Source organism: Archocentrus centrarchus, chromosome 10, assembly GCF_007364275.1.
Source record: "Archocentrus centrarchus isolate MPI-CPG fArcCen1 chromosome 10, fArcCen1, whole genome shotgun sequence".
Taxonomy (NCBI): domain Eukaryota; kingdom Metazoa; phylum Chordata; class Actinopteri; order Cichliformes; family Cichlidae; genus Archocentrus; species Archocentrus centrarchus.
In genome coordinates this window covers 38,362,087-38,387,267 of record NC_044355.1, presented here as the reverse complement: position 1 = coordinate 38,387,267, position 25,181 = coordinate 38,362,087, and the positions used below count along the sequence as shown (strand labels likewise).

Sequence of the window (25,181 nt, the reverse complement as noted above, 5' to 3'; positions counted from 1 at the left end):
TTTGCAAAGCCAAGAAAACCATCAGTGCTGTTTTATGGAAGCTGTTTGCAAAGTGAGTCCCTCCTGCTTCCAGCTCCTCTGCAGCAGACCACTCACTCTTCCAAAAAATAATGAAGACCTTCAGCTGTTTGCTGTGATGGATTACCTACTAAGCTTTGCATGCTGATTTTCACAGTGTAGGAAATTAATAGAAACCAGTGGTGCCTGGGAAAATAGGTTATCAATCTAAAAATATGCAGCGTGCTTTGGGAGATGGCCTGCAGTAAGGTATACACAACTTGGAGTTAATGGGCTAAAACATGCAAGATCCTCGAGTGAGGTCTTTCAAAGCTTCAGTTGCAGCACGCCTCACAGGACACAGCACAGTCATAACAAAGACTGTCTCCTCAAGAGTGTGATGAATGTTCAGGTGAAGTCATACTGAAGGTGTGCGCCAAGAGTCTGATTCTTTAAAGCTCTGAGGAAAGCAGGAGGGATTCTCCTTTACTGCAAAGCTTTCTTCACTTCTTTAAGCTCACAGTGACAAAGAAGTGATCTGAGCTCTGCAGCTCTGACCTTGTGTAGCAAGTAGATAAATAAGTAAGTGCACAACTTACTGTGTTTGATTTAAGAAAACAATCATGTGCGAGTAAGTACACAATGCACACAGTGTACAACCATGAATCCAATGTGGAATTATCTTACACCGGGATTCTTTCTAATGTTATAATTATAAGTCTGCAGGTGTGTCCAGCTTCAGGGGCTGCATTCTGCATCGGCCTACAAATGCAGCCTTCAAAGGATGTAGCCCCTGAACTTGGACACAGCCTCCTGCCCACCTGATCTGCGAGCTCAGTAAACTTGCATCAACCAGCGGAGTCGCCCTCTGCTGGACATTAGAAAGAATGCAGGCTGAAGATGAGTCCACGTTGGAGTTGAGGTTGTTCACGTTCCAGATCTGGAAACTATTTCCATCCTTTATGCAGTCTGTGTGTATGACAAAAATCGATGTATCCCAAATAGCTCTCACAGGAATTTCCACCTGGTTGGGAAAACGAGGCTTTACTCCATGTTTACCTGGTTTAGCCAAAACAGCAGACCGTTGCTCACCTGGTTTGGTCACTGCTGCCAGGAAAGTGTTCAGTTTTTCAGAGAGTCAGCCGAGTTATTTCCAGCCGTGGCAGAGCTGCAGCGTCCTGCTGAATTTGTGGTGAAACATGTTCACACGGACTTGTGTGTCTGCTGTGTGAAGGAATGAAGATAACTGTATTCAGCGTTTTCAGGAGGTACAGTCCATCATCAGCTGGGTGATTCATCGCTGTGCTACAGCACTGCTGCGCCCTCTGAGGACGCTCTGCACACATAATGAATTACCTGTCCTTCTGCTGCTTTTACTCAGATTCAGCTGTGCGATGGTGATGCGTTACTACAATCTGCCATTTGTAAAAAAAATCGGCACCCATGAGTGACAAACAGTCAAACAAAGATGTTTATTTGGTGCAGGAGAGCAGACTGTGCCCCCCAGCTGCCCCTGCACCACCTGTCTGAGAAACAATGACATCCATCTGCCCGGAGTTTCTCCATCAGGCAGAGCTGGCTGTGGAGACGTCAGCAGATATCACAAAGTTTGGATTTGTCTCCACACCAGTTTTGGCCGAGTTTCAGCTCCTGAACGAGCGATCCAGGGGCATGATGGGAGTTTGTGAGCTGGCAGAGAAAACAGTAACTGTCAGTGAGACGTTGTGACGGGACTGCCAGCAGCACGAATGCAGACCCACAAACACAGGCATGTGTACGTCCCACTGAAGCATCCAAAACCACAGCAGGCTTTGCCATGTAATTAAAGCTCTTAGGTGACAGGGAATGGCCCTCAGCCTCTGCCCCTCTGAAGAGTTTCCATTTGAATGAGCCGTGGCTGCCGCGTCATGATGGAGCAGCACTTACAACTCATCATATTTCCACCGTGTCAAAGAGAGGACTGATAGATGGATAAACGGTCACCTGTAGAGAGCTCTATTTAATTATCTCCAGTTAGCGGGTCATCTGTCTTCATTATCACCTCGTCGGCCATCAGGAGCACAGCTGGACGACAGCAGGAGCTTTCTGAGGAAACCTTACACTCTCTTGGCCCCTTTCAGATAAACACACTCGTCTCTGTGAGTGTTTTTTTCACCGAGTTGTCAAATGTCACGCATGACTGCAACTGTCGTGTCCTCCCTCAGGACGACTGAGCTTATTTGTGAGAGTTGATGAATAAGTGATTCATTCTGGTATGCTCCGCACTTATTTCCCCCCCGATGCAGCGCTTTGTACTGCAGGCGTGTGGTGCAAACATGTTTTTGTCTTCTTCAGAGCTGCAGGAGGCGGCACGTGTGGTTAGTTTCAAAGCACCAAACTAATCTACCTGTGATGTGCTCAGCAGTCAAATCGATTTATGGAACAGGATTCATTAAGATGGCACAGAAGCATCTTTCTAATCAGTGAGGGAGCTCCTGAAGCCCCCATTACATATTTGTTACAACAGCATATTAGAGTCACCGGAGGAAAAATATACAAAAACAAAGCCAACCTGGGCAGAAGGCAGGGGGAACAGTCTGAGAAATTCTGAATCTTAATCAATCAACTTGGATATTTGCTAAGATTATAAAGTGAAATTCTCTCAGATTAAAGGTCCAAATTTAGGAGTGAGCATGCAGATGTTCCCTGACATTAAAGTAATAATATTATTTAATAAAAAAGCTCATATTAATGAGAAAACGTGCAGATAATTTCTGACAATATAAAGTCATAATCATGCATGAAAAAAACAGAAATTCTCAGAGGTCAAAGTCACAGATTCAGGAGCAAACTTGTGGATAATATCTGAGCTCGTGCAGCCTCTCCCTCGTCTCCTGGAGGGCGGCTCATGTTAAAGCTGCTGCTCGTTATTCTAACAGCAGCTGGCACATGAGTTATTGATCCTGGAAGTTGGAATCTGTGGAAAATCTTTCAACATAACCTTGAAAAGTGAAGCAGCATAGTTCTAGGATTTTAGAGCTTTTCAGAGTTTTATTCTGGAGTCTCATCTTCCTCTCTAGCTCTGGATATGTTTACGACCTCCATGTGGGAGATGATCAGATGGGACTGAGTCTGACTTCTTTCTGTTTGTAACAAACTTAAACTGAGGCCAGAGAGAAGAAGTTACATCCATAATTAAACCAAATTACATTATGTTTACATCCTGAACCAGGATTTCAAGAACAACTTCTCTGCTGCATAAAGAAAAACCAGCCGATGCTCCCAAAGCCTGAGAGCTGGATGCAGCTGTTTTGTAGGATTCAGCTTTAAGCAAATAAAGGTGTGGATGCTTGCAGCCCTGCGTGGGCGAGGAAGGATCAGGTGATGTTCAGGAGGGTGTCGTACCTGCAGCAGCAGACTGTGGTTGACCTGAGAGAAGACGGGCGGGTTGTCGTTGACGTCGGTGACGGTGATGGTGATGAGGACGGCCGACGACAGAGGCGGGCTGCCTTCATCAGCTGCCTGCACCGTCAGAGAGTAGTGAGGGATCTGGACAGGAGGTAAAATGGAAAGTTTTTTTTTTTAATGTGACCTTCTGCTTTCTTCATTTTTATGCAGTTATCATCACTATTATTATTATCATTGACCCACACTGACCTCCTCTCTGTCCAGCGCAGTGCGGACAGTAATTTCCCCGCTGCGAGGGTGGATAGAGAACTGCTGCAGAAGGTCACCGCTCACTATCGAGTACCGCAGCAGATTATTGACCGGGCCGTCCTCATCTGTGGCAGTTACCTGGAGATAAAGAAAAGAAAGAATCAGAATCAGAATCTTTATTGTCATTGTACACAGAAGTTGCACAACGAAATTTAAAATGCATTCCTTTCTAGGTGCCTCAGACAATAAATAATAAAATAATAAAAATAAGAGTGATAAAAATGATTACTAAAATACAGTGCACAATAGTAAATTAAGACGAATCTAGCCCCAATACACACACCAACGCACGCACACAGTCAGCACTACCACCCCACATCACTGTCCAAACCACACAGAGTTCAGTTTCAGGAGAGGAGGAATAACACCTCCCACCTCTCTGGACGTCAGGAGTCACACAAAAGATCCCCACACCACACTGACACACTACATCCACCATCCACCAGAGCAACAATAATCATGAATGGGTCAGAAGTCACCGTCAGCTGAAAACAGGCTCTGTCTAAAGGTCTGAATGTAGATCCTTGGGCCGAAGGACAGATGGCCACTTTTACATCCACACAAGAAAATCTGCTTTCAGCTCCTCTTTAATGTAACAGCTGCGTCCATGGACGGGAAATCTCAGAACGGGTTTAAACTTGGTGTAAAACCAGAAAAACCAGATTCCAGGACATTTTTCCTTTCACTAACTGCTGGCCTGTCGTCACCCTCACTTTGAATGACCCGAGGATTGAGCCTCCAGTTTAACTTCACTACACTTTTTATTTATTTTAACTTTGCCGAACATTAAACCCTTTAAATTTAGCAGGAAGTCCTTCCTGCCAGCAGCAATCCCACTGTTTGATGAGCAACGTTAACCACTCATTTTAATGCACATAATTATAGTATTTATATTGTGTTTCTTACTGTACTGTATATAGTATTAGTATTAGCTGCTGTAACACATCACAGTTTAATAGTGAAACTGACTCTGTGGGAACAGATGACAAGAGAGGGAAAAATGTCAAATATGAAACGTCATCATCCAACCATGGTGCGACCATCAGAGAGCCACTGAGCTGCATTATTGCTGCATTATCTCTGCTGCTGGCCTGACAGATGACGGCTGGCGTGTTGGTGAATAACGGCGCGCGTGCACGTGTGCTTTTAATCTGCTTTTTGCAGATGTACATCATCAACAGGCGGCAGGATCCTCTCATGCTGCTGTTATGTGGATGAATGTTTTTCATTAGTTTAATTCTCTACATTAGCACGCTGCCTGGCGCTGCTGCATTACGTACGTGCGTGTGGGCGATATGAGATAATCTGAGTGCATGTGCTCGCATTCCACTAAATATCTGCAGGTCACACCTTGGATGTGAGGGTGTTGACGCATGTCTTTGTGCGGGTGGTGGGACTCGAAAGAACAGCACTAACTTCAGTTCTGCAGCCAAAGAGCTTCAGAAATATTTTGAATCAAAGTTGTTTTAATGCAGTTTGGTTAGTGATACTTTTGTATTTACAATGTATGAATGAATGAATGCATTAAATGCTGCACATAAGTGTGTCTACTCAGAATAACCACCTCTCTATTAGTCTTCAGCTGCAGAACTGAAGGAAACTTTCCGTATAAGAATGTAAAGAAATCCTAATTTTTTTCCTCTGAAAGTGTAAATCTGCCCCCACCTTCATCACCAGGCTTCCAGGCGTGAGATCCTCCGATACCTCAGCGCTGTAGTCGCCCTGCCCAAACACCGGCGTGTTGTCATTCACGTCTGTCACATTAATGACAACCGTGGTGACGTCACTGAGTGAGGACTTCCCACGGCTCCCCTCCACAGACAGGTAGTATTCCCGGGAAACCTCGAAATCCAGCGGGGCAACAAGGGTCATAAGGCCTGCAAGAAAGGTGAAGGTAAGGTTTGAGGCAGGGATCCAGCCTTTTCCACTGATGATATATTGGTTATGCTGACAGCACAGACTCGTCGTACACCAGCATTAAATTAATAAGAAATATTCCTCGCTGTGACAGTGGAAATCATTATTTAGCTGTAAAACAACATTAGAGTCCCAACTGTGAAATAAAAAGTGGGGTCATTATAAGAAGCAGGAGCAGGGGTCACGTGACAGGAAATAAGGAGAAGCAGAACAAGAGAAGTTCACCACAGAGGCAAACTTTAGTAAATCACAGTGACCCCACTCTGCATTTATGTCCTCACTCCCTACATTAAAAACGACTTTCATGCAGCTCTGCGTGAATGGACACCACATTACAATGCAGAATCAATACAATGCAGACCGACAGATACAATAAACAGTTTAAAATCGATGTTCCCACGGTGCCTGCAGGGCGTTTGGTGTGGTGCAGCATATCTGTGGAACTCTTCCTGCTGACGGCTCAGTGAAGCTGTGAGTTTAACCATAAATCTTTCCACGGCTGCTCCCGTCATGTGTGAGCGTCATCCACGTGTGGAGCCTAACCCCGATTTATGGCGGCGATGAAAGAGGCGTCTAAGTGAGAGGGACGCACATTTTTTTTAATCCGTTTTTTTAATTCAGATGGTTTGAAGTCCTCGTTTATCTGATCTGATGTAAACCCGCTGAACAGACACTCCCTCTCACCCTCAGCTCTCTCCTCCTTCGGCCAGTCCATCAATCCAGTCTCGTTACCGAGTGTTTGCTTCCCACTGGTTATAAATGACACGTCTGTGTGTTGGAGGGCAAAGAAAATACAGACAGAAAACACTAAATCTGAGAAGAAGTGGCAGATTCTTTGCTATGAATTACCAGTTAAGTATTAAATATGTGACAGCTGAAGTGCTAAATGAATATTTTACCTTCACCTTGGCCTAAAGCAAAACTGTGACAACAAGCTTTAGTTGTATTCGATGGATATGGTTAGATTTAAATTTCACAGATTTGACTTAAAAATATGTATGAGTATTGCAAAGAGTTTCATTAGGACAGATGCATTTTTATATATTAATGTATATTTTTATACATTAACACAGTATCTTAGTTGCACTGACACCATGCTGCTGCTCCAGATGCTGAACAGAGCCGTCCTTCAACCTTCTGCTTGGGGTTTCTTTCCAAATAACTTGCAGATTTTAAGTAAATTATTATTATAGTAAAACATATTTATGACCTGATTTTAAATATTTGCTCTGACTGAATCCTCACACAGGTTACTGGTGTCCCATTTCCAAATGAGCCTCCAAATCCTCTAAACTCACGTGGAGTCAACCCTGCAGCTTCTGAATGATGTCTCTTCACTGAAGGCATGGCCTCACTGTGGGATGCCCTCGGCTTTGTCCAGCAAAAACAGGAACTCATGGATGTTTAAATCACCCACTATAATTATTTTATCTGAACTGAGCACTAAATCAGACAAAAAGTCTGAAAAATCAGAGAGAAACTCTGAGTAAGGACCAATTTAAGTAAGTTTCAATTTAATCGAGTTCCACAGATTAAGCTACACAAAACAGGAACAGGAAGTGACACACTACTGCAGCGAGAGCTAACACCAAGTGCGAGGACAGCCACGAACACGCAGAAACAGTTTGTTGTCCTGGGACAGGTTCATCAGTCTCAGTAAAGAACTTGTGTAATTTCTCTCTTAAATAAATAAAAATAAAAACTTTCCCTCTTCTGTTTCTCATACTCGGCTTTTTCATGTCATATTTCACACCTGCGTCTCCTAAACTCAGGCATGTAAATGTAATAAGGAATGAGTGTTTTTGTGTTTTGTAGCTGAGCGTCTAGCTTTAATCTGCTGTTAACCTGTTGTCTGTTAAACTGGACGGGCCTGAGGGGCAGCGTCCCTCTCAGACTTCAGTAAACCTCACGGCTCGCAGCCAGTCTGCTGAACCACACTTCACTGACAAAACACAAAACGGGATCCAACAAAAATAATGGTCCACCACCATCCTTTCAATCTGAACACCTTAAATCATTATCAGCACACGTCACACTTAAATCACTTTTCCACCATCGTGAAGCGACTCTGAGAACGAATGAGTCGAGTTGTGATAGTTATTGTTCGGGCTGAGCTCCCGGCGTCTGTGTATTCTTACCTGGCCAATAAATCCTCTGTACAGGTTTTATTACTACACAGCAGCATTGCGACGGATGTGTTGAAGCAATAACCAGCGGCTGAATGCCTTGCTTCAGAGCACTGATTGTAGCTGATAGGAGAGAAATAAACACCTTGTTCATTAAATGATACACGACTCATATTTCTGAGGGTCTGATTCAGAACTGAGGCATGCATACAGCACAGCATGAGGCTAAAAAAATGTAATGCAGCTCATCACATCACAGGGAAATCATTCACAAGTGGATACAAGTGCCAAAACTGGCACATTTACTCTTTTATAATTAGTCAATCACAAAATGAGCTGAAATGAGTCGTTTTGATGCTTCTTTAAAAAACAATAATTTGCTAACATGGCTGAACCAGAGCATTAGTTTTACTTCTGCACCCTACCCGAGCTCCTGGAGCAGCCCTTACTCTCCTCAGTGGTTACCCTGTTCTCACCTGTGGCCTCCAGAAATCTGACTGGTTTGATCCTGCATCTGTAAGTTCAAGTGTCCTTGGGCAATGACACAGAACCCCAGGTACCCACCCATGCATCCATCCGGGTTAGCATGTGCGTGTGAGCATTTAAGAATGTGTGTGTGGATGCAGCTCGTAGTGTAAAATGGGCTTTTGAGTGAGAGTGAAAAAATCACTATCTAAACTTTAGTCCATTTAGTCCAACTCCACGAGTTAACCCGCACAGCTGGTCAGCACGGTGGTGCAGCGGTCGCCTCACAGTGAGAAGTTCTGGTCCAGAGACCTGCGTGGTGGCTGCTGGTGTGACGGTAAATGGTCATCTGTCTCTGTGTTAAAGAAGTCTTCATGCATCGAATCTCTATTCATTATTTATGTCAATGTCTTGGGTCTAAATGAGTCAGGTGCAAATCTGCATTTTTATGCCGATGACAGCGTTATTTACTGCTGTGGACCAAGTCTCGCTCAGACCACTGAATCCCTGCATTGTTATTGTCCAGCATTCGTGAGTTAACTTGAAACTTTTTCTCAATGCAGGCAAGACTAAGTCAATGCTAAATTCTAGGAAGAGGCTACAAATGATCCCCTCAGTGTTCACTCCAGCGGGAAATGAAATAGAGTTGGTGCGCACTGATAAATACCTGGGTGTCTTGATTGATGAGCCCCTCATTTTCAAGCCACACACGGAGAACCTCGTGAAGAAACTGAAGCTCGCTGGGCTTTTTTTAAGTTGGGTTTTTATTTTCGAAACAAGTCGTGTTTTTCTTTCAGTGCAAAAAAGCAGTTTGTTGCTGTTCCTTGAGGTCGTCAGTAACTGCAAAGTGTCGATGCACCACTGTGATTTAGACTCTCGGGTGGGAGGGCCCACTTTGGCCACCCGCTGCATCTGTTACTGATATATTTTTATTTATGAGGCAATACTTGGACTATTACGGCCTACATCTGTGCTTTAATTGCAGTGAGAAGTGAAGATCCTGACTCACTCCGTTCTCAAGACCAGTTGCTGCTTTCTGTCCCACATTTCTGTAGCGGACTGGGTGAAACAGCCAGTCTGATACAGACTGCTCCCTCTGCTCCCTCCACATGGAACAGGTTACAGAAAGACTGGGAACTGGCTGAGTTCATTTCACCGAGTGCTTTAAAATCCAGACAGTCCTTGACAGCTCTTGAGGCCAACTGCACAACATGCACTTGTTTTTCTTCATTTGTTTTAAAAATGTAATCATTTGTCTTTGCTTTGTGTTTTAACCGTGTCATTTTGTAAAGGAGTTTTGTATTTGCTGCTGCCTATCCCGGCCAGGACGCCACTGAAAAAGAGGTTCTTAATCTCAATGAGACTTTCCTGGTTAAATAAAGATTAAATAAAAAAAACATCTCAAGAGAACAAACTGGCACCAGATCAGTGTTAAATATCCGAGCCCAGCAGCATAGTGCTATCAAAGAGGTCAAAGGGCGATCCCTGAACCATTAAACATTGACATACACAAACATTATTAACCCTTTCCCTGTCAGATTATGTCTCTGAATGTTATATAACCTTCCACTATACACAGATGAAACATTTCATTTCCCTGCAGCTCCGCCTCCCCGACCCTGACCTCACACCTACCTGTGGTTCTGATAAACTGCGTCCTATCACTCACTCGTCTCCTGGTCCTTTCACAGAAACTGGACTTTTGATTCAAGCCTCACTTTGGAGAAACACTCGCATTATTATTACTGCTCTTATTTCCTCTCGTTTAGATTATTGCAATGATCTTCTTACAGGTATCAAAAAGAAATCAATTAATAGGCTGTAAAATGTTGAAAATGCAGCAGTGAGCAAAGTGATGATATTAGAGCACTTTTAATGACTGCATTCAAGATTTTACTGAAAAACAAACTGAAACTGTTTTCTCCATTTTGAAATTCAATAAATCCACAATTCAAGTCATTTTTTTCCTGCATCTATAAGTTAAATAAAAGTTAATTTAACTGTAAAAGTGACTTTGTGCTAGTTTAACCTTTGAGTCACACTTTATATTATGCTAGATTGAAACTTGAAAATGAAGACAGCCGTGAGCCCTGCAGCCAAACCGAGCAGCGAACAGACAAACGCTGAGAAACTGTGGAGTCTGATCCTGAGTGCTGAACTCTCACGCTGCATCCTCGCGGCTTTTAGAAGTGCTCTGAATGGCACAGCTCCAAAATATGCTGTTTACCTCTAATGTTGAACTACAGTGGAAGGTGTGCATCTGAAACGCTTTCATTTTTAAATATTAAAAATGCCAAATGTGAGACTTTAGAAAGCAGAGTCTGACTGTTCAGTTAAAGGCTGTGCTGTCCGCGGGAGGTCGATGCTTTTTAATGAGCTGCTGGTGTATTTTCTCACAGTTAGTTTGATGCAAACAGAGAATTCAAAGCAAAGATCACTCCTGTTAACCTGCTAAAATTCAAAGCTCCCAGAGGGTGCACATGAAGTTCACTTCTGATGATTTCCATCTTAATATGACTACACAAACAAGACACCGCCTGTTTGGCAAAAACGGTGAAACTCTTTTGTTTTCCTTCCCTGAATGAAAGTCTTGGCTCTGATTTCCCATCAGCCGCTAACGTCTTCCAGCACCTGTCACCTCTGTGAGCTCAGGAGCTCTAAAACCAGGGCGCCTGTTTGTGCTTTTAGTGTAAAGAACTCCCATTTAAGCCGACTGCAGAGCAGAGACCGGCCGGGACTCCCACTCCTCTGCAGAACAGTTGTGCAGGTGCTGTAATTATGCTAATGTGTCAGATTTTATTCTGTGGGATGGAAACAGAGAGACGGTCTGGCTCCAGCTCGTCATCCCTGCTGCAAAGTTTCTGTCAGCCTGCACTTTGTGTGCTCAGTGTGGAGAGACTCTCAGACAGAAGCGGCCCACTGAAGGCGATTTGTCTCTGTCAGCTTCAATGCCTCCGTTTCCCACACGATTCGCTGTGCACACAAAACATTTTAGAGCCGGACTGTCAAGCTTAGTTTAGTCCATGAGCCACAAGCAGTCTAATCACCTGTCTTTTAGGTAAGGACCCTGCAGTAAACCTCCAACAATCAGACAACCCCCTGTGAGCAAACACTAGGAACACACAAGGAAGAACAGGCAGAAACCAGGATCAGTGAGGTACAGCCATCTACTGAGAATAGTTGAAGGGGTAAGAGTAAAGAGAAGAGAAAAGGTCAAATTAATGATGGTTTTAAATCATTTTTATGCTAAAAGGAGTTTGTGGTTAATTTTGTTGTGCTTGGAGTCTAATTAAGATCTAATTAAGGTCTAATTAAGACTGATACTCCTTGCTTCTTACTTCTTGCACAAATAATTTTCCGTTTCCAAGGAGAATCCTTGTGAGGAACTCACTGACATCCTGAAAGATTTTTAACTTCTCATCCATTTTCACTCATGTGTGGAATCTCTGGCCCTCCCCTCACCAGGAACGACATTAATGACCCTCCCCAGGACCAAATTGTCTCTGTGTGGCAGCTTCTGACCCTGTAAAAACTCAAACTGGAGAGTTAATCTGGAATCACTTGAAGCGTAAAAATAAAGACGACTTCTTTAAAAAACTGAGCCACATGCCCAAACACACACAGCAGAAATCAACCCTCAGAACAAAGCAGATCCTGACGAGTTGATACACATGTGTGCTGATGTGCGCAGGCGTGTGTGGGCTCAAACTAAATAATAGAGCTGAGCCAAGACATCATGTCCAGGCTAGCCTCCGTCTGACGCGTTCCTGTCATTCAGGAGTTCTTTCACTGGACCGCCTGCAGTTTATTTCTCTGTTTATTAAAAGTACAAATCTGTAATCTTACCCATGTAATTTGGTCACACAGCATTCCACCACCCAAAGGTGCCCCTGCTGGCACGTCACTGGAGTGTTTTCAAACCATTTTCAGGCCCCAGATTCCTCATCCTAACAGCCAGTGGAAGAACTACTTCCTTCCAAAGTCCAAGCGACCGCTGGAAGTATCAGAAACATTGTTTCCATATGTTTCTCCAAAGTAGGAGAACCCCAGATTTACAGACAGGCTGCAAATTCTGTACAATTCACTGAATTTCAGGTAATAGTTTCCAATGATTATTTAAAAAGCTAAAGGAGAGTGTTTTCTGTTTATTCACTGTTACAGTGAAGTGGTTAACACCATTGCCTAACAAGCAAAAGATGGCAAGTTTGGAGACATAAACAGCAGCGAGGGCTGAGAAGAGCTCAGCCTCTTCCTCTGCTTCTCCTTATTTCCTCTCATATCTTCTGCTCCACTGTTTCTAATAATGAGGCCACTGCAGTCCCCGAGAACCACAGGCTGCAAACACTCTCGGATCAGGATGATGTCACAGAGAAGGGCAGCTGTTCAGACCTTCTGTTTATAATTAGCCAAGCCAATCAGAAACATGCCAGCTTTAAGGGGGGAGGAGCTTGAACAGTTTGCTTCACTGAAGGGGCTGCACTGAGGCCCATGACGAGATAAAGGAGGATTATTTTGAACTGTGAATCATGCAAAGCTGTTCTATAAAACTCACTAGTAAAAGCAGATGCATGAAAGGCTGCAAACTGTATTCTTAAATTTGAGGATTTTTTTTTTGAATGAATGATTATCAGCTCAACTTATATTTATAGTTTTTACTCCTGAGCAGACATATGAAGAGACATAACTGATCTGTTGCTCTTTGTTTGTGTTACCGTGTCATCCTTTCATTCTGGAGTTCACGCAGCTCAACAACATCCGCAGACAGATTGTGCAGCGTGACATCCCGTCACATGACAGTGTTTAAACCCCGCCCGTGTGGAAGCTGCAGGATAAAGAGAGACAAAGTGCCGCGTGTCCGGTGTGTGGAAAACCCTGTTTGGTCCGAGGCCAGCGGGAGAGTTATTGTTTACAACCGTGTCCTAAGCAGCATCCTTGGAGAGGTTTATGGACGACGCACAGGATCAATAATTGATTCAATTCTGAATCACTCTGCAAACATCAAAAAACTCAAATCATAAATTATCCACAAGTCAGTGAGTCACTGGCTTCTAATCACGCTGTGGATGGAAGAGTATTGATTGGAAATTAACTTTTAGAAAAACAAGACAAACTGGAGTTTCTGCTGGAATCTAAATCACTTCAGACAGAATCCTAAACTTTTCCTGTGAGGCGGTCCCCCGTGGAGGGATGTGAGTTTCTCCACGCTTCAGCAGAGCAGCGCTCACACAGACCAACACTCGGCAAAACACAAACACAAACAAAAACTTCATCTTCTGCTCTGAGAATCAGCACAAGGATTAATAACATCTGTCAGGGTCAAACCTCCGCGTACTCCACTTCCAGAAATACACTAAATAAATTCTCACGTTTCACCGACACAGCACTTATCAGCTGAAACTTCACTAAACCATTTAAACTTAAACATGCTGGAAAACATGCTGACCAATCATATTCTCACATTCTGTATGTTGGATAAATCTGACGCTAGAACCAGTCAGCAGTTTTGCTAAGCTTAGCATTTAGCAATTAGTAATAATAAATCATCACATGAAAAACAAGAGTCCTAATGGGATGCAAACCACACAAACAAACGGACTCAGTTTAATGATGGGACGCAGATGCTGTGTGACACCCCGAGAGCCCTCTGGCTGTTAGTGCCATGCTTTAAATGCCGGTACAGTCACGGTCTTCAAACAGGGAACAGAACAGGTTTTCCTTCTGAAACAGTTTCTGCTGCAGGGTGTGAACAGCCATCACTGACGGACGCGTTTCTCTGCAAATCCTTACTCAGCACAAGACGCTCCATGAGCGTGTGCTGCACGCTCACGGTCGGTAAACTGGCTGATTTTGGCTTGAATGGTGGACGCCTGAGTCAGTGACTCGCTTTGCTGCAGTGCTCACATACTGACAGACCCGAGGTTGTATTGATTAGTGAGATCTTTGCAGCGAGGGCAGAGAGAGGTGTTCCTGGATTGTTCCTGAAGGCAATCAAATGAAATCACTTTTACTAGCCCCCCCTTCCCCCCTTTAACAGCCTGCTGTGACCACTTTAAAGCTGCTGTCCTCAGCTTTTCTCGCTGTCACCTGACAGAGGTGTGTGTGAACGTGATGCAGGGATTCGCTGCTCCCTGCAAGTTCATTTGTGAAAACAGTTTTAATTTGGATCCATTTGCAGGTTTAGCCGATCACTTTCATTTCTGTTTCAGGAGTGAGCGCAGCACAAACAAAGACTTCACACAAGACTTTTAAATCCTGCTGCCGAACAAAGAATAACCTGCGATCCTGGTAAATCTTCTCTGGGTTTCTCGTGCTGCTTAATTAAATGTGACGTCCTCATCATCTTGTCTTGGCTTTTCAAACTAAGTAATGAAAGCTAAAGCAGTGGGCAGTGATCAATGAGAGCATTTCTTCGGGCCTTTAATGATTTATTGGCAGTAAGCTGTGAGACAGTCCCACACAGTCCAAAGGGCACACTGCAGTTCACTCAGAGTTTGAAATCCACCAGGGGGCAGAGCTCGTTTCTCCAGCTGCAGGAGCAGCACGGGTACTTCATGTTTCAGAAGATTCACAATTAAACACAAATCTGTGTTTTTATTCTTCGTCCAGAATGATTCAGCTGTTTGGATAAATTATAACTGAACCCAAAGCATTTCCTGCTGTGGCCTTTAGCAGGAAGCTTAAGGTGCTAAATATGAATGTAGATAAAATATTACAATTGGTCTCAATTTAAATACTCAGCTCATCTGGTGCTGCGTAATCTGAGAGCCTCCGGCTCAGAAATCAGACAAAGGTTTTTATTAATATGTTCCTGCTTTGTGTTTTTATGGTGAAAAAATCTCAGAACCAGTGAGCGGAGAATCTCCACCTGTGGTTCATTTTCAGGTTTTGTGCTTTTATTCAAATTTTCTTTTTTTAATGTATTTAACCAACTATTTTCTATGAGATATGTGGAAAAGGGAGCTGCTGGTATCATCACCATTTTAGCAGCTTTCAGTACAAACAGCAGACTGTGAGAGTCAGCTCCACCCGAGAACTGATTCATCAGGTGCTAAAAATATGTAACCAGGTGTTCTGACCTGTTCGTGAGTCCAGCAGGAAGCGGCCGTCCTCATTCCCGGAGATGATGCGGTACACGATGGGATCCGGGCCGCCGCCGTCTCTGGTGAGTGCTGAGACGCTCAGCACCTCGGACCCGACCGCTGAGGACTCTGGGAGCTGGGCGGTGTACTCAGAGCTCAGGAAGACGGGCTGGTAGTCGTCCAGGGAGACCACATCCACCGTCACCGTAGCAACAGAGTAGAGGTGACGAGGCAGACCCCGGTCGGTGGCCTTCACCTTTAGCTCAAAGGTGGGTGGAGTTTCGGGGGTCAGAGGTCGCTCTAGCCGCAGGATCCCAGAAAACTCGTCCAGAGAGAAGTAGCCGTCATCGCCGGACAGGAGGGAGTACTTCACCTCCGAGTTGATACCTGAGCACAGAAACACGGACTGTAAGGCGTCTGAAAATATGTGCTCCTTTCTTTGACACTTTAACTCACTTTATTGAGTTAATTCGTCCATTTTACACCACTTATCCTGCCCAGGTTATAATTATGATCAATTATATGCAGAGAAAAATGATACAACAATGATAAAAATACATAATACTCACATCTTCTCAAACTTGTATGAGTGCTCTATTGTGTTTAAATTTAAATACATGAACAGATGTATAATGAGCAAACTGGTGCAACTTTGATCTACTCTATAAACTGCAGTGGGTGGAAACAGGCCCACTTTATAAGGCAACAGTTTTGATTATAATCAGGAGTTAGTGCTGGTCTTACTGAATATATTCAGTTAATCAAGAATGAAATATGTCTACATGTGTTGGCTTTACTAAGGTAGCAGGCTGATTAGATGAGACTGGAATATTAATATATGGAATATGAGCGAGAACAGCCTGACAATCAGACGATCCTCTGTGAGCAGCGCTTGGTGACGGGAGGAAGAAAAAACTCCCTTTAACCTCAAAGAGAACCAGGAACACTGAGGAGCTGCTGATCAGTGCACGCTGAGGGGAAAGAAGAACGAGAGCACAGAGACACAAAACACAAATTATGGAAGAGAGAAAAGTTAAAGATAAAAGAACAGGACAAAAGATAATGACACGCAGCAGTGGGAGCCAAGAGGAAATCCTGAGAAGTGCATCATGGGAAATCCTGCAGCAGTATCCTGCAGACATACAATGAGCAAACCGAGAAAGGGATGTTCAGGGTCACCTGATCCACCTCTAACTTCATCGAAAAAGCCTCTGAACAGAAGCTAATATGCAAGAAATATGACCTCATTTTGTAGTCCCTGTTTTGCATCCACTGAAGGTGTTTTGGGAGCTGTTAGAGGAACCGGATGATGCAATGCTTTTAATTTTGCTGAGATGAAAGAAGGCAGTCGTACATGTTTGTTTTGAGTGATCAAAAATGGCTTCAAGGTTCCTCATAGTGTAACTGACTCAAAGTATGAAAACAAAAAACGAACCACATGTAACTGTAAACTGTGTAAACATGAGATGAAAAGCTGTTGAGATTTTGATATCGAGGAACCTTCAATGTGTGCCAAAAGCCTCAAACAGCCGGGAGACACGACTGTTTCTGAGCTCCGACACAGCCGAAAGGCACGACACCGCCGTCTGCCACCATCAGAGTAAAACTGGGTGAAGCTGGAAGAAAACGGGGGCTTCAGTTCAACCTCTTTTAGTGCGTTTTTTTCATGAAACGATAAGAAATTGTCCCCCAGATGATGAAAATGACCCTTCATAAAATCCCTAAATCCCTCATCAGGAGGTTAATTAACCGGTAACTCAGTGAGGAGTTAACAGGAGTGCAGTTTTAAACCTGGAGCTCCAACTTTGATCTGAAATGTTGTGAAATGATTGACAGGAAGGAAAAACGTTCAGATTCCAATGAAGCCGATCAAAGTCGGGCTGCTCGGTGAATAACGGCATCCTGCAAAAAAACAGCGTGTTTATTTTTCTCACTTCTCTTCTGGATGTTAATTTTCACTCTCTGCTCCGGTGGTAATTACTCAGGGGTAACAACCGCTGCCCTGGAGTCACCTTGATGTGACTCACAATTATTTCACAAGTTCAGGAGCTCAAACTCTGGATAATTGCACAGGTTAATATGAGTGTCAGTGTTTTAACTCCTCCAATGCACTCACACACAGCAGCTTTGGAAGGAAAACACATTTTTGTACTGAATTTAACAAACTAAGTGGCCTAAAGATGGCACTGCAGCGAAAGGTCAAACACTTGATGCTGGATTTTCAGAGGATTAGTGCTTCAATAGTCGCATGACACTGTTGTTTTCGCTCTCCTCCTCATGTGTGCCCACATTCTGCTCCTTAGTTTATTGAGAATGACGTATTTGCATCATTCCAGATCTATCTTTCTATCTTTTGATGGCTGCTTTTTTACTGAAGTGTTTTGGATCCTTTTATCTGGCAAATAAAACATTAAAGAAAACAGAAACATGTCTGTGAGTCACTCGTGTCTGTGAGAAAGTTGTCAGTGTTGAGAAAGAGGACAAGCTGCTGCACATCTGAAGGTGCGGCCGACCCGTTCGGTCTCCGTGTGCGCCTACCTGTCTGAATCTGCCCACCTCTGTACAGACTGATGTGTGCGCAGCAGCTGCATTTCCAGCAGTCCCGGTGTGACTGTGGTTAAACCCATCCAGGATTTGAATGACACACCAAACACCACACACACCTGCACAAACCGAGCTCTGCAGCTCGTTTCAGGTGAACAAACTCTTTACTTTAATATGGCTTCACTGATCCTACAATTATGAAAGGAAACTAATTAATAGGGCATTTAAAGACGGGACTGGAAATTTGCACCAAACTGTGGCAGCTCACTTCAGTCACATGAGGACCGGAGGAAACACAACGATGCAGCTTTACATGAGCTGCAGGAAGGAGGAGAGGAAAGAATTAATTAATGAACACGTGTTTAGTAGTTGCACTTCTGCAGGAATAATACTAACAAATGTAAAGCATATAAACACTACATATCAGGCTTCTTCTTACTCTGCTTCTACCATCGTGATGGTTGCAGTGAAACTCAGCTCACAGCTTTGTGAAAAACCCCAAAAGTCGGATCAAAACGTGAGATTTGACCGAGAACAGTGAGAACAGTGAGCTCTGACTTTCCTCACACGGTTTTTACTAAAAACTTCATTCAAAGTTTGAACAAATCTTTGAATCTGTGTTCTTTTTGTCCACAGACGCAGTTTAAATGGTATGAAAGTTTTATGAGTTTCCACCTGCGCGCTGCCTGCCGGAGTGATGACGTCACTCTGAGTCATCAGCCTGCAGATTACTCTGAAAAAACCCAAAAGCTTTCCCGTCGTTTCATATCTTGACTTTTGCCTCTTCACACACAAATTACACATCAAAGCAGAGGCGTGTTTGTCCTCCTCGTGTTACTGAGCAGACCCCAGAGGTCACTGAACACAGATGCCGGGGTGGATCTTACTGGCTGCTCATAATTCACACAGGTGTACTGACACATTCAGTTTCTTTTGTTTTATTCGTGTCTGAGCTTGTCTCTAAAAACAACATGTTTTAAAGCATTATTATATGTGTATTATCAAAATGATATCTTGATTTAATTTTTAAAATACCATAGTTCACAGTTAATGCTTATATAAAGCAGCACTCATATGTCCTAATTCAGGACTGCATAGACTTTACGAAATAATATTTGGACAAGGTCAGCAACCCGAGCACCAAATATTAAAGCTTAATTAAACAGTTTCTATGCCTGACATTCATTTTGTTGTGGGTTCAGTTATGCTTTGTCACAAAGACACACCTATGCCTGACACACACATTTTCACACAGATGCACAATAGACCATGTTACGCATAAATCTGAAGCACGACGGCCAAGTTTACAGGCAGAAATGTGGCCATAATAATGAACTGGAACAAAATTCCAAAATAAAAACAAAGTGTGGCATGCTTTGGCCTAAGACTGTCACAAAGTGAAAGTGCACATTTCAAACTATTCAGACACTGAAGACTGTTACAAATACAGATTAATTAGGCTTTTATCTTTGGGTTGCAGGGGCAGCAGCCTAAGCAGAGAAGCCTAGACCCCCCCTCTGTCCAGCCGCCTTCTCCAGCTTATCCAGGGGAACACTGAGGTGTTCCCAGGCCGGCCGAGTGATATAGTCTGTCATGGTTCTACCCCGGTGCCTCCTCCCGGTTGGACTTGCACAGAACCCATGAGGCATCCTAATCAAATGTCCAAGCCAGCTAAACTGGCTCCTTTGGATTTGGAGGGGCAGCGGCTGCCGACCGTTGCACTGAGAGCTGGAGGCACTGCCTGTTGAAGCCCACAGAACCACAACATCCACAAAAAGCAGAGATGAGATTCTGGGGCCACCAAGATGGAAGACGTGCTTCACATGGCTACACCTAGAAATTCTGTCCATGAATACTCTGAACACAAAGGGACGAAGGTCAGCCGTGGTGGAGTCCAATCGCACAGGAAACAAGTCTTTCTTATTGCGGACCGAGCGCTCACTGCGGCTGTACAGGAACTAAATGGGTCGTAACAATAAACCAGACACCCCAGGGCACCCCCTCCAGGTCCATAAAACACAAATGTCCTTGAGAGGGTAAAGAGCTGTTCCAGCCATCAAGGAATTGTTTAACCACCTCAGTGACCTCACTCCCAGTGATGGGTGAGTCATCCCCCTCATCCAAGGCTCTGCTTCCACTACAGAAGTCAACTATAAACTGTGTGGGTCGAGCACTGCTTTCCTCTCCTGAGGTACCTGATGGTTTGGCAGAATGACTTCAGGGCAGTCTTTTTCCCCGAACTTCTCCCACACAGAGTTTTTACTTTAACCGAGCCGTGTTCTGCTCAGCCTGCCGGTACCCATCAGCTGCCTCCAAAGTCCCACAGGCTAACCAACCCTGATAGGCCTCTTCTTCAGCTTGATGGCTCCCTTCACCTCCGGTGTCCAACATCTGGTTTGGGGATTGCACCACAACAGGCACCAAACATCTTGCAGCTACAGCTCCATGCAGCAGCCTCAACAATGGAGGTGTGGAACACGGTCCATTTGGACTCAATGTCCTCAGCCTCCCTCGGAATGCTGTTGAAGATCTCGTGGACAAACAAGCTAAAAATGTGAAGTGGGTGTGACCCAGTGAGCAGAGCGAGGTGCATTGTGTTCAGCTTTGCTTCCCTTGCCTCAATAATTCGATTCAGTTCAGCTGTTCTCCCTGGCTGTGTCCTCTTTCCCTGATCATCCCTTGTGTGTATTTCAGCTCTCAGTTTTCCTCAGTTCCTTCTACTCTTGTAGCCCATCAGTCCCCAGTGGTACCTTCTGCCTATGCTACCCAGCACTCTATTCAGATCAAGTTTATTCATATGGCACCAAATAACAAACAGTCGCTGCCTCGAGGCACTTTATATTGTAAGGTAAAGACCCTATAATACAGCTGGAATGACAGGAAAGGTGTACTTTAGGTGGGTGTTTCATGGATGGCTTTGCCTTTATTATGCTTGGTATCATTAAAACCACACTCACACCTCACACAGATACAGGCAAGCCCGAGCATTAGGCTTTAAGGTGTAAAAAGGACTGACGATACCAGGATGAAGGGTTCATCCCAACGTGTTGAAACCTGACAGAAACAACATAATGTTCCCGCATCTCATTACTCCACCTTCACTGCACCCAGAGCGGCATTTCAAACTCAGCAGCAGCTCACCTGTGTCGGGGTCTTTGGCGTACACGATGGCGACCGGCGTGTGGACCGTGGTGTTGTCAAACACGGTGACCTCGTAGTGGCTGGAGGAGAAGTGTGGCGGGTTGTCGTTCATGTCCTGGATCATCAGCAGGATGTCAGCCTGACAGGATCGACCGCCGCCGTCCGTCGCCTTCGCCACCAGGTTGACCTCGACATCCTTTTCACGGTCCAGCACGGCCAGAGTGAAGAGCTCACCTGGGAGAGATGGACAAGACTCAACCATTAAACTCCCATGCCAGAAAAAAGGCCAACGCATTTACAGATTAAAAAATTGTTCTTGCATGTTAACGACTGCATGGTAAAATGCTGACCTTTAGTATTCATCACGTAAACGTGACTGTCTCATATTTAAATGATCTGTGCGTCAGCTTCAGGTCAGCGTTACTGAAGCCTGGTTAGCCCTTTGAAATAACAGCTGCAGTTATTTTCACATTTTCCTCAACAGCAGGAAGCACATTAACGAGCAGCTCAGTTAAGTTATTTAATTTAAGTTAATTTAAGTTATTATTATCACACAGGTGCTGCAGTCATGTGACTGTGAAAACACAAATGTTGTCGTCACTGTATGAGGGTGTCAGCGTGGACACCTCTGGGGAAGAGTTTGGTTTGAACTGCTGCTGAATGTGTGTGTGTTTCTTTAATGCTTTCCCTCCAAAGTTTCTCCATCTCCTGAAGCCTCAGAACGCTTCCTTTGTTACACCTAATCTGGCAGGTATCACAGCTTGTAAAGACTTTTTGTAGAAAGCGAGAGTCTTTGAATTCCTGGTTTAGGATTTTATTCTTCTCAGCTTTCCGGGCTCTCTTTAACGTGTGCCTCGTTTGACGTCCACATTTTCAGTGGTAATGCCTTCAGGCCGGCCTCTGGTGGAGAAACTGTTTTTTTTTCCCGGAGTGGATTCTGAAGCGTGTTTAGGATCACTGTGCTGTTTTGCCAGTCCTCTTTTCATCTTCAGCTCTTATGGAGTGTTTTCACATTTTGCTGTTTTTTTTTTTTTACTGAATCATTTCTTCCCTTTTGTCGTGAAATGTTCGCCGATGCGCCCCATGGAGAGGTGTTCTTTAATAGATCCTGCACCTTTTGTTCTCTAAAACCTCAGAAAGGCATCAGGACTGTCTCAGTGTTCAGACGTGCTCATGCTGGCAGGGGCAGAGGAAACGACTCTTCCATGAAGGCTCTGATTAGCCTTCCAGCCAATCCAACAACTTTAAAATCTTTTCAAGGCCTTCTCCACCTTTGTGTGTATCAGCTATTTTATTTTTCAGAGCACCAGGCAGCTGCTAGAGGGACCCGTGGCTGCTGAAGTATGAGTCTGTGCACAGCTTCAGATTTTGCATCATCTGGGCTTTTTTGAAAGAAGATGGTGAACAAACTGGAGCCTGATGAAGCTAATAGAATATGACTCAATCGTAGTCAAAGTTATCTAACAGCCCAAATCTCATTACAATGATACAATAATGTTGCAATACAAGGTAACTTAATGCCCCTTGGAGATCCGTGCATCTTTTATTTTGTATATTCATTACAAAATCAGACTTTAGCTTTATATGCAATATGACAAGGGGGGATTTTGACCTGTGAGTATGTCTAAAGACTGACTAATATCACAGCAGGCCGTGAAAGTTGTTCCAACAGAAGTGAGATGTGATGGATGTCAGTGATGTGATAACAGAGACGCTTTTGGCTCCAGTCAGCTCAGTCCCTGCCGATACTATCGCCACCTCACTGAGGGGGACGTCGTCGTACCTGTCCTGTGTTCGAGATGGAACTTGTCGGCGTCTGGACCGTGGAGGGTGTAGGAGATCTGGCCATTAGTGCCCACGTCTGGATCTGATGCTGAAACCTTGAGCACAAACATGCTGGAGGGCGAGTTTTCCATCACCACCTCTGTGTACACTAGCTGCAGCAGGAGGATAATAACAATAATCAGTAATAATCAATAATAATTTACCTAATGGGTCTCAGTTAAGCTGGATTAAAGAGTAAAAAGGATTGCAGCAGACAGCAGGAACACACCTACTGAGCCGAGAGGAGAAAAGGACACTTGAAATCATTTATAACAGGTTAGTTACATCTGAAGTGTTCTGACACGATAACGTACGGGTATAAACATCAAGAGCAGCGTGTGTGCCGCTCTGCTCACTGTGACAGCTGGAAAAACACACACACTCACAGTCATGTAGACATCTGGGTCTGTAGAAACGCATGCAGCACTGAAGACGCCTCACAAATATTTTATTTTAATTTTCAGTCAACAGTTGGGATAGGCTCCAGCCCCCCCGACTCCTCCACCCACCACCCTGAAGTGGGTAAGTGGAAGAAATGGATGGCTGGTTTTCAGGTAGCTGCAGGCATAAATCCTACTTGTACTTTTTCTGTCTCTTAACTAAAATCTCTTTCTCCACCTTGTTTTAGCTCATTACAGGAACCTCGACCCTCCCATTCACACGGCAAACGTGCAAAAAGACACGGGGCTGTCACTCGTTTCCTTTCACTTGCTTCCTGTTTGACCGCCTGCAGACTCCAAACTGGTCGATCCCCTTCTTCAGTCTGACGTCATTAACCATCACCGTGGTAACTGATCGTTAATTTAAGCTGAGCATTTTCACAGTCTCCCCCGTAGTGTTTTGAAACTGGGTGTGACGAGCGAGGGGATGCTTAATGATCAAAAGCCCCACCCTAAATCCTCCCCTGCTTCCTGCTCCTCTCTGACTCTAACTGGACCATAAATTCTAAAATTAGCATCGTGTTTTCCTCAATAAGACTTCAGCTACTGACTGAGACCATGAACTCATCCAGACAGTGTTTACTGGGCTCAGACACCAGGTGCGCAGCAGGTCTTTTTCTCACAGACTTCCATCAATCAGACTTCTTTTGCATCCCGAGGAGTCGCCCCCTGCTGGACGACTTTAGTCTCATTGACAGAACTGCAAATATGAGATTAATTTAACAGTTTATATTGATTTCCTTGTAATAAGTGAAAATTAGTAGTTAAAAAGATGCTAATAAGTTCATATAAGATGCTTATTAACATATGTGTTAAAAAGGACTAATTGTTTGATTACTGTCAGGTCACGAGGCAATCACAGGAACATGTATGAAACAGTTCACAGAGTTTGCTTAGGGGTCTTAATGAAAGCCTGGAGTTTCTTATAATTCATACTCTCATTTTTGGGCTTTATTATTACACCAGTGTTAAATTTTTTTATGTGACAAAACTTATGTGAGAACGATGGCTGCTAAGGTTAATAAATATATTATTAACTGCTTATGATGTTAATAACACATTATTAAGTATAATGCTATTATTATAATTATTAGTAGTATTGTTTGCATTCAATATAGAATTATGTGATTATAATGGAAATATTTTTACAGGCTGCTGGAAGATCAGGCGTTTAAGTGCTTTGAGGCAACTGTTGTGATTCGATGTTATATAAATAAAACTGAATTAATTGAATTGATATATGATTGCAGGGTGAACATTTTCATACATCCTTAATTTCTTCATTAAACTGTCCAACAGTGATTGCTTTAAACTGAGACCTAATTCAATATTCAATTAAATGTTACATGAAGTCGAGACTAAACGTATTGTAATAGCTCAGTACTGAGCATGTGTCTGACTGCGGAGCTGCTGTGTGGTGAGATCACAGTCACCTGCACGGGGCTCGCTCACCTGCTCACACAGCGGGCTGTTGTCATTGATGTCCAGCACGTGGACGTCCACGGTGATGGGAGCCTCAAACTTGCCGTCGGTGGCTGTGACTCTGAGAGTGTATCTGTCTCTGGCCTCTCGGTCCAGACTCTCCTTCACAATCAAACCCCACTCGCCCTCCTCCACCTGCACGATGGCAAACTGGCCCAGTGGGTCTCCGGCTGCGAGAGCAAGAAAGACATGAGTGACGGCAGAGAGGCGGAGCTTCGTGTTTTCAGGTTTTTACAGGCAGGAGAACGATATGGATGATCTGCAGCCTTTTCTGGGAATGACAGAAACATTTTAGCACTTTTTCATCACTCTAGTGGCCACAGATTTCCTCTCAGAGGGTCAGACTGACTCAGATTCAGGAAGTGAAGGGCCGCAGAAACGTGACAGACAGCTGGAATCTGTTCAGATCCACAAATTCTGGTAGGCATTGTTCCTAAATCTCGACTTCAGCTGTACAATCCACATTTTTA

General features: G+C 44.1%; 1 protein-coding gene across 2 annotated transcripts in view; it reads right to left on the bottom strand.

Annotated features, from left to right (window-relative positions):
* fat2 (FAT atypical cadherin 2) overlaps positions 1-25,181 on the bottom strand; it is a 116,275-nt gene that overhangs the window by 32,824 nt on the left and 58,270 nt on the right. For both annotated transcript variants that reach the window (XM_030738688.1, XM_030738689.1), the window contains exons 13-19: positions 24,682-24,881; positions 22,749-22,902; positions 20,966-21,199; positions 15,278-15,667; positions 5,359-5,570; positions 3,634-3,771; positions 3,382-3,525 (exon numbers count right to left, since the gene is read on the bottom strand). In XM_030738688.1, the coding sequence (XP_030594548.1) occupies positions 3,382-3,525; positions 3,634-3,771; positions 5,359-5,570; positions 15,278-15,667; positions 20,966-21,199; positions 22,749-22,902; positions 24,682-24,881 (1,472 nt within the window). The remainder of the gene's footprint in view (positions 1-3,381; positions 3,526-3,633; positions 3,772-5,358; positions 5,571-15,277; positions 15,668-20,965; positions 21,200-22,748; positions 22,903-24,681; positions 24,882-25,181) is intronic.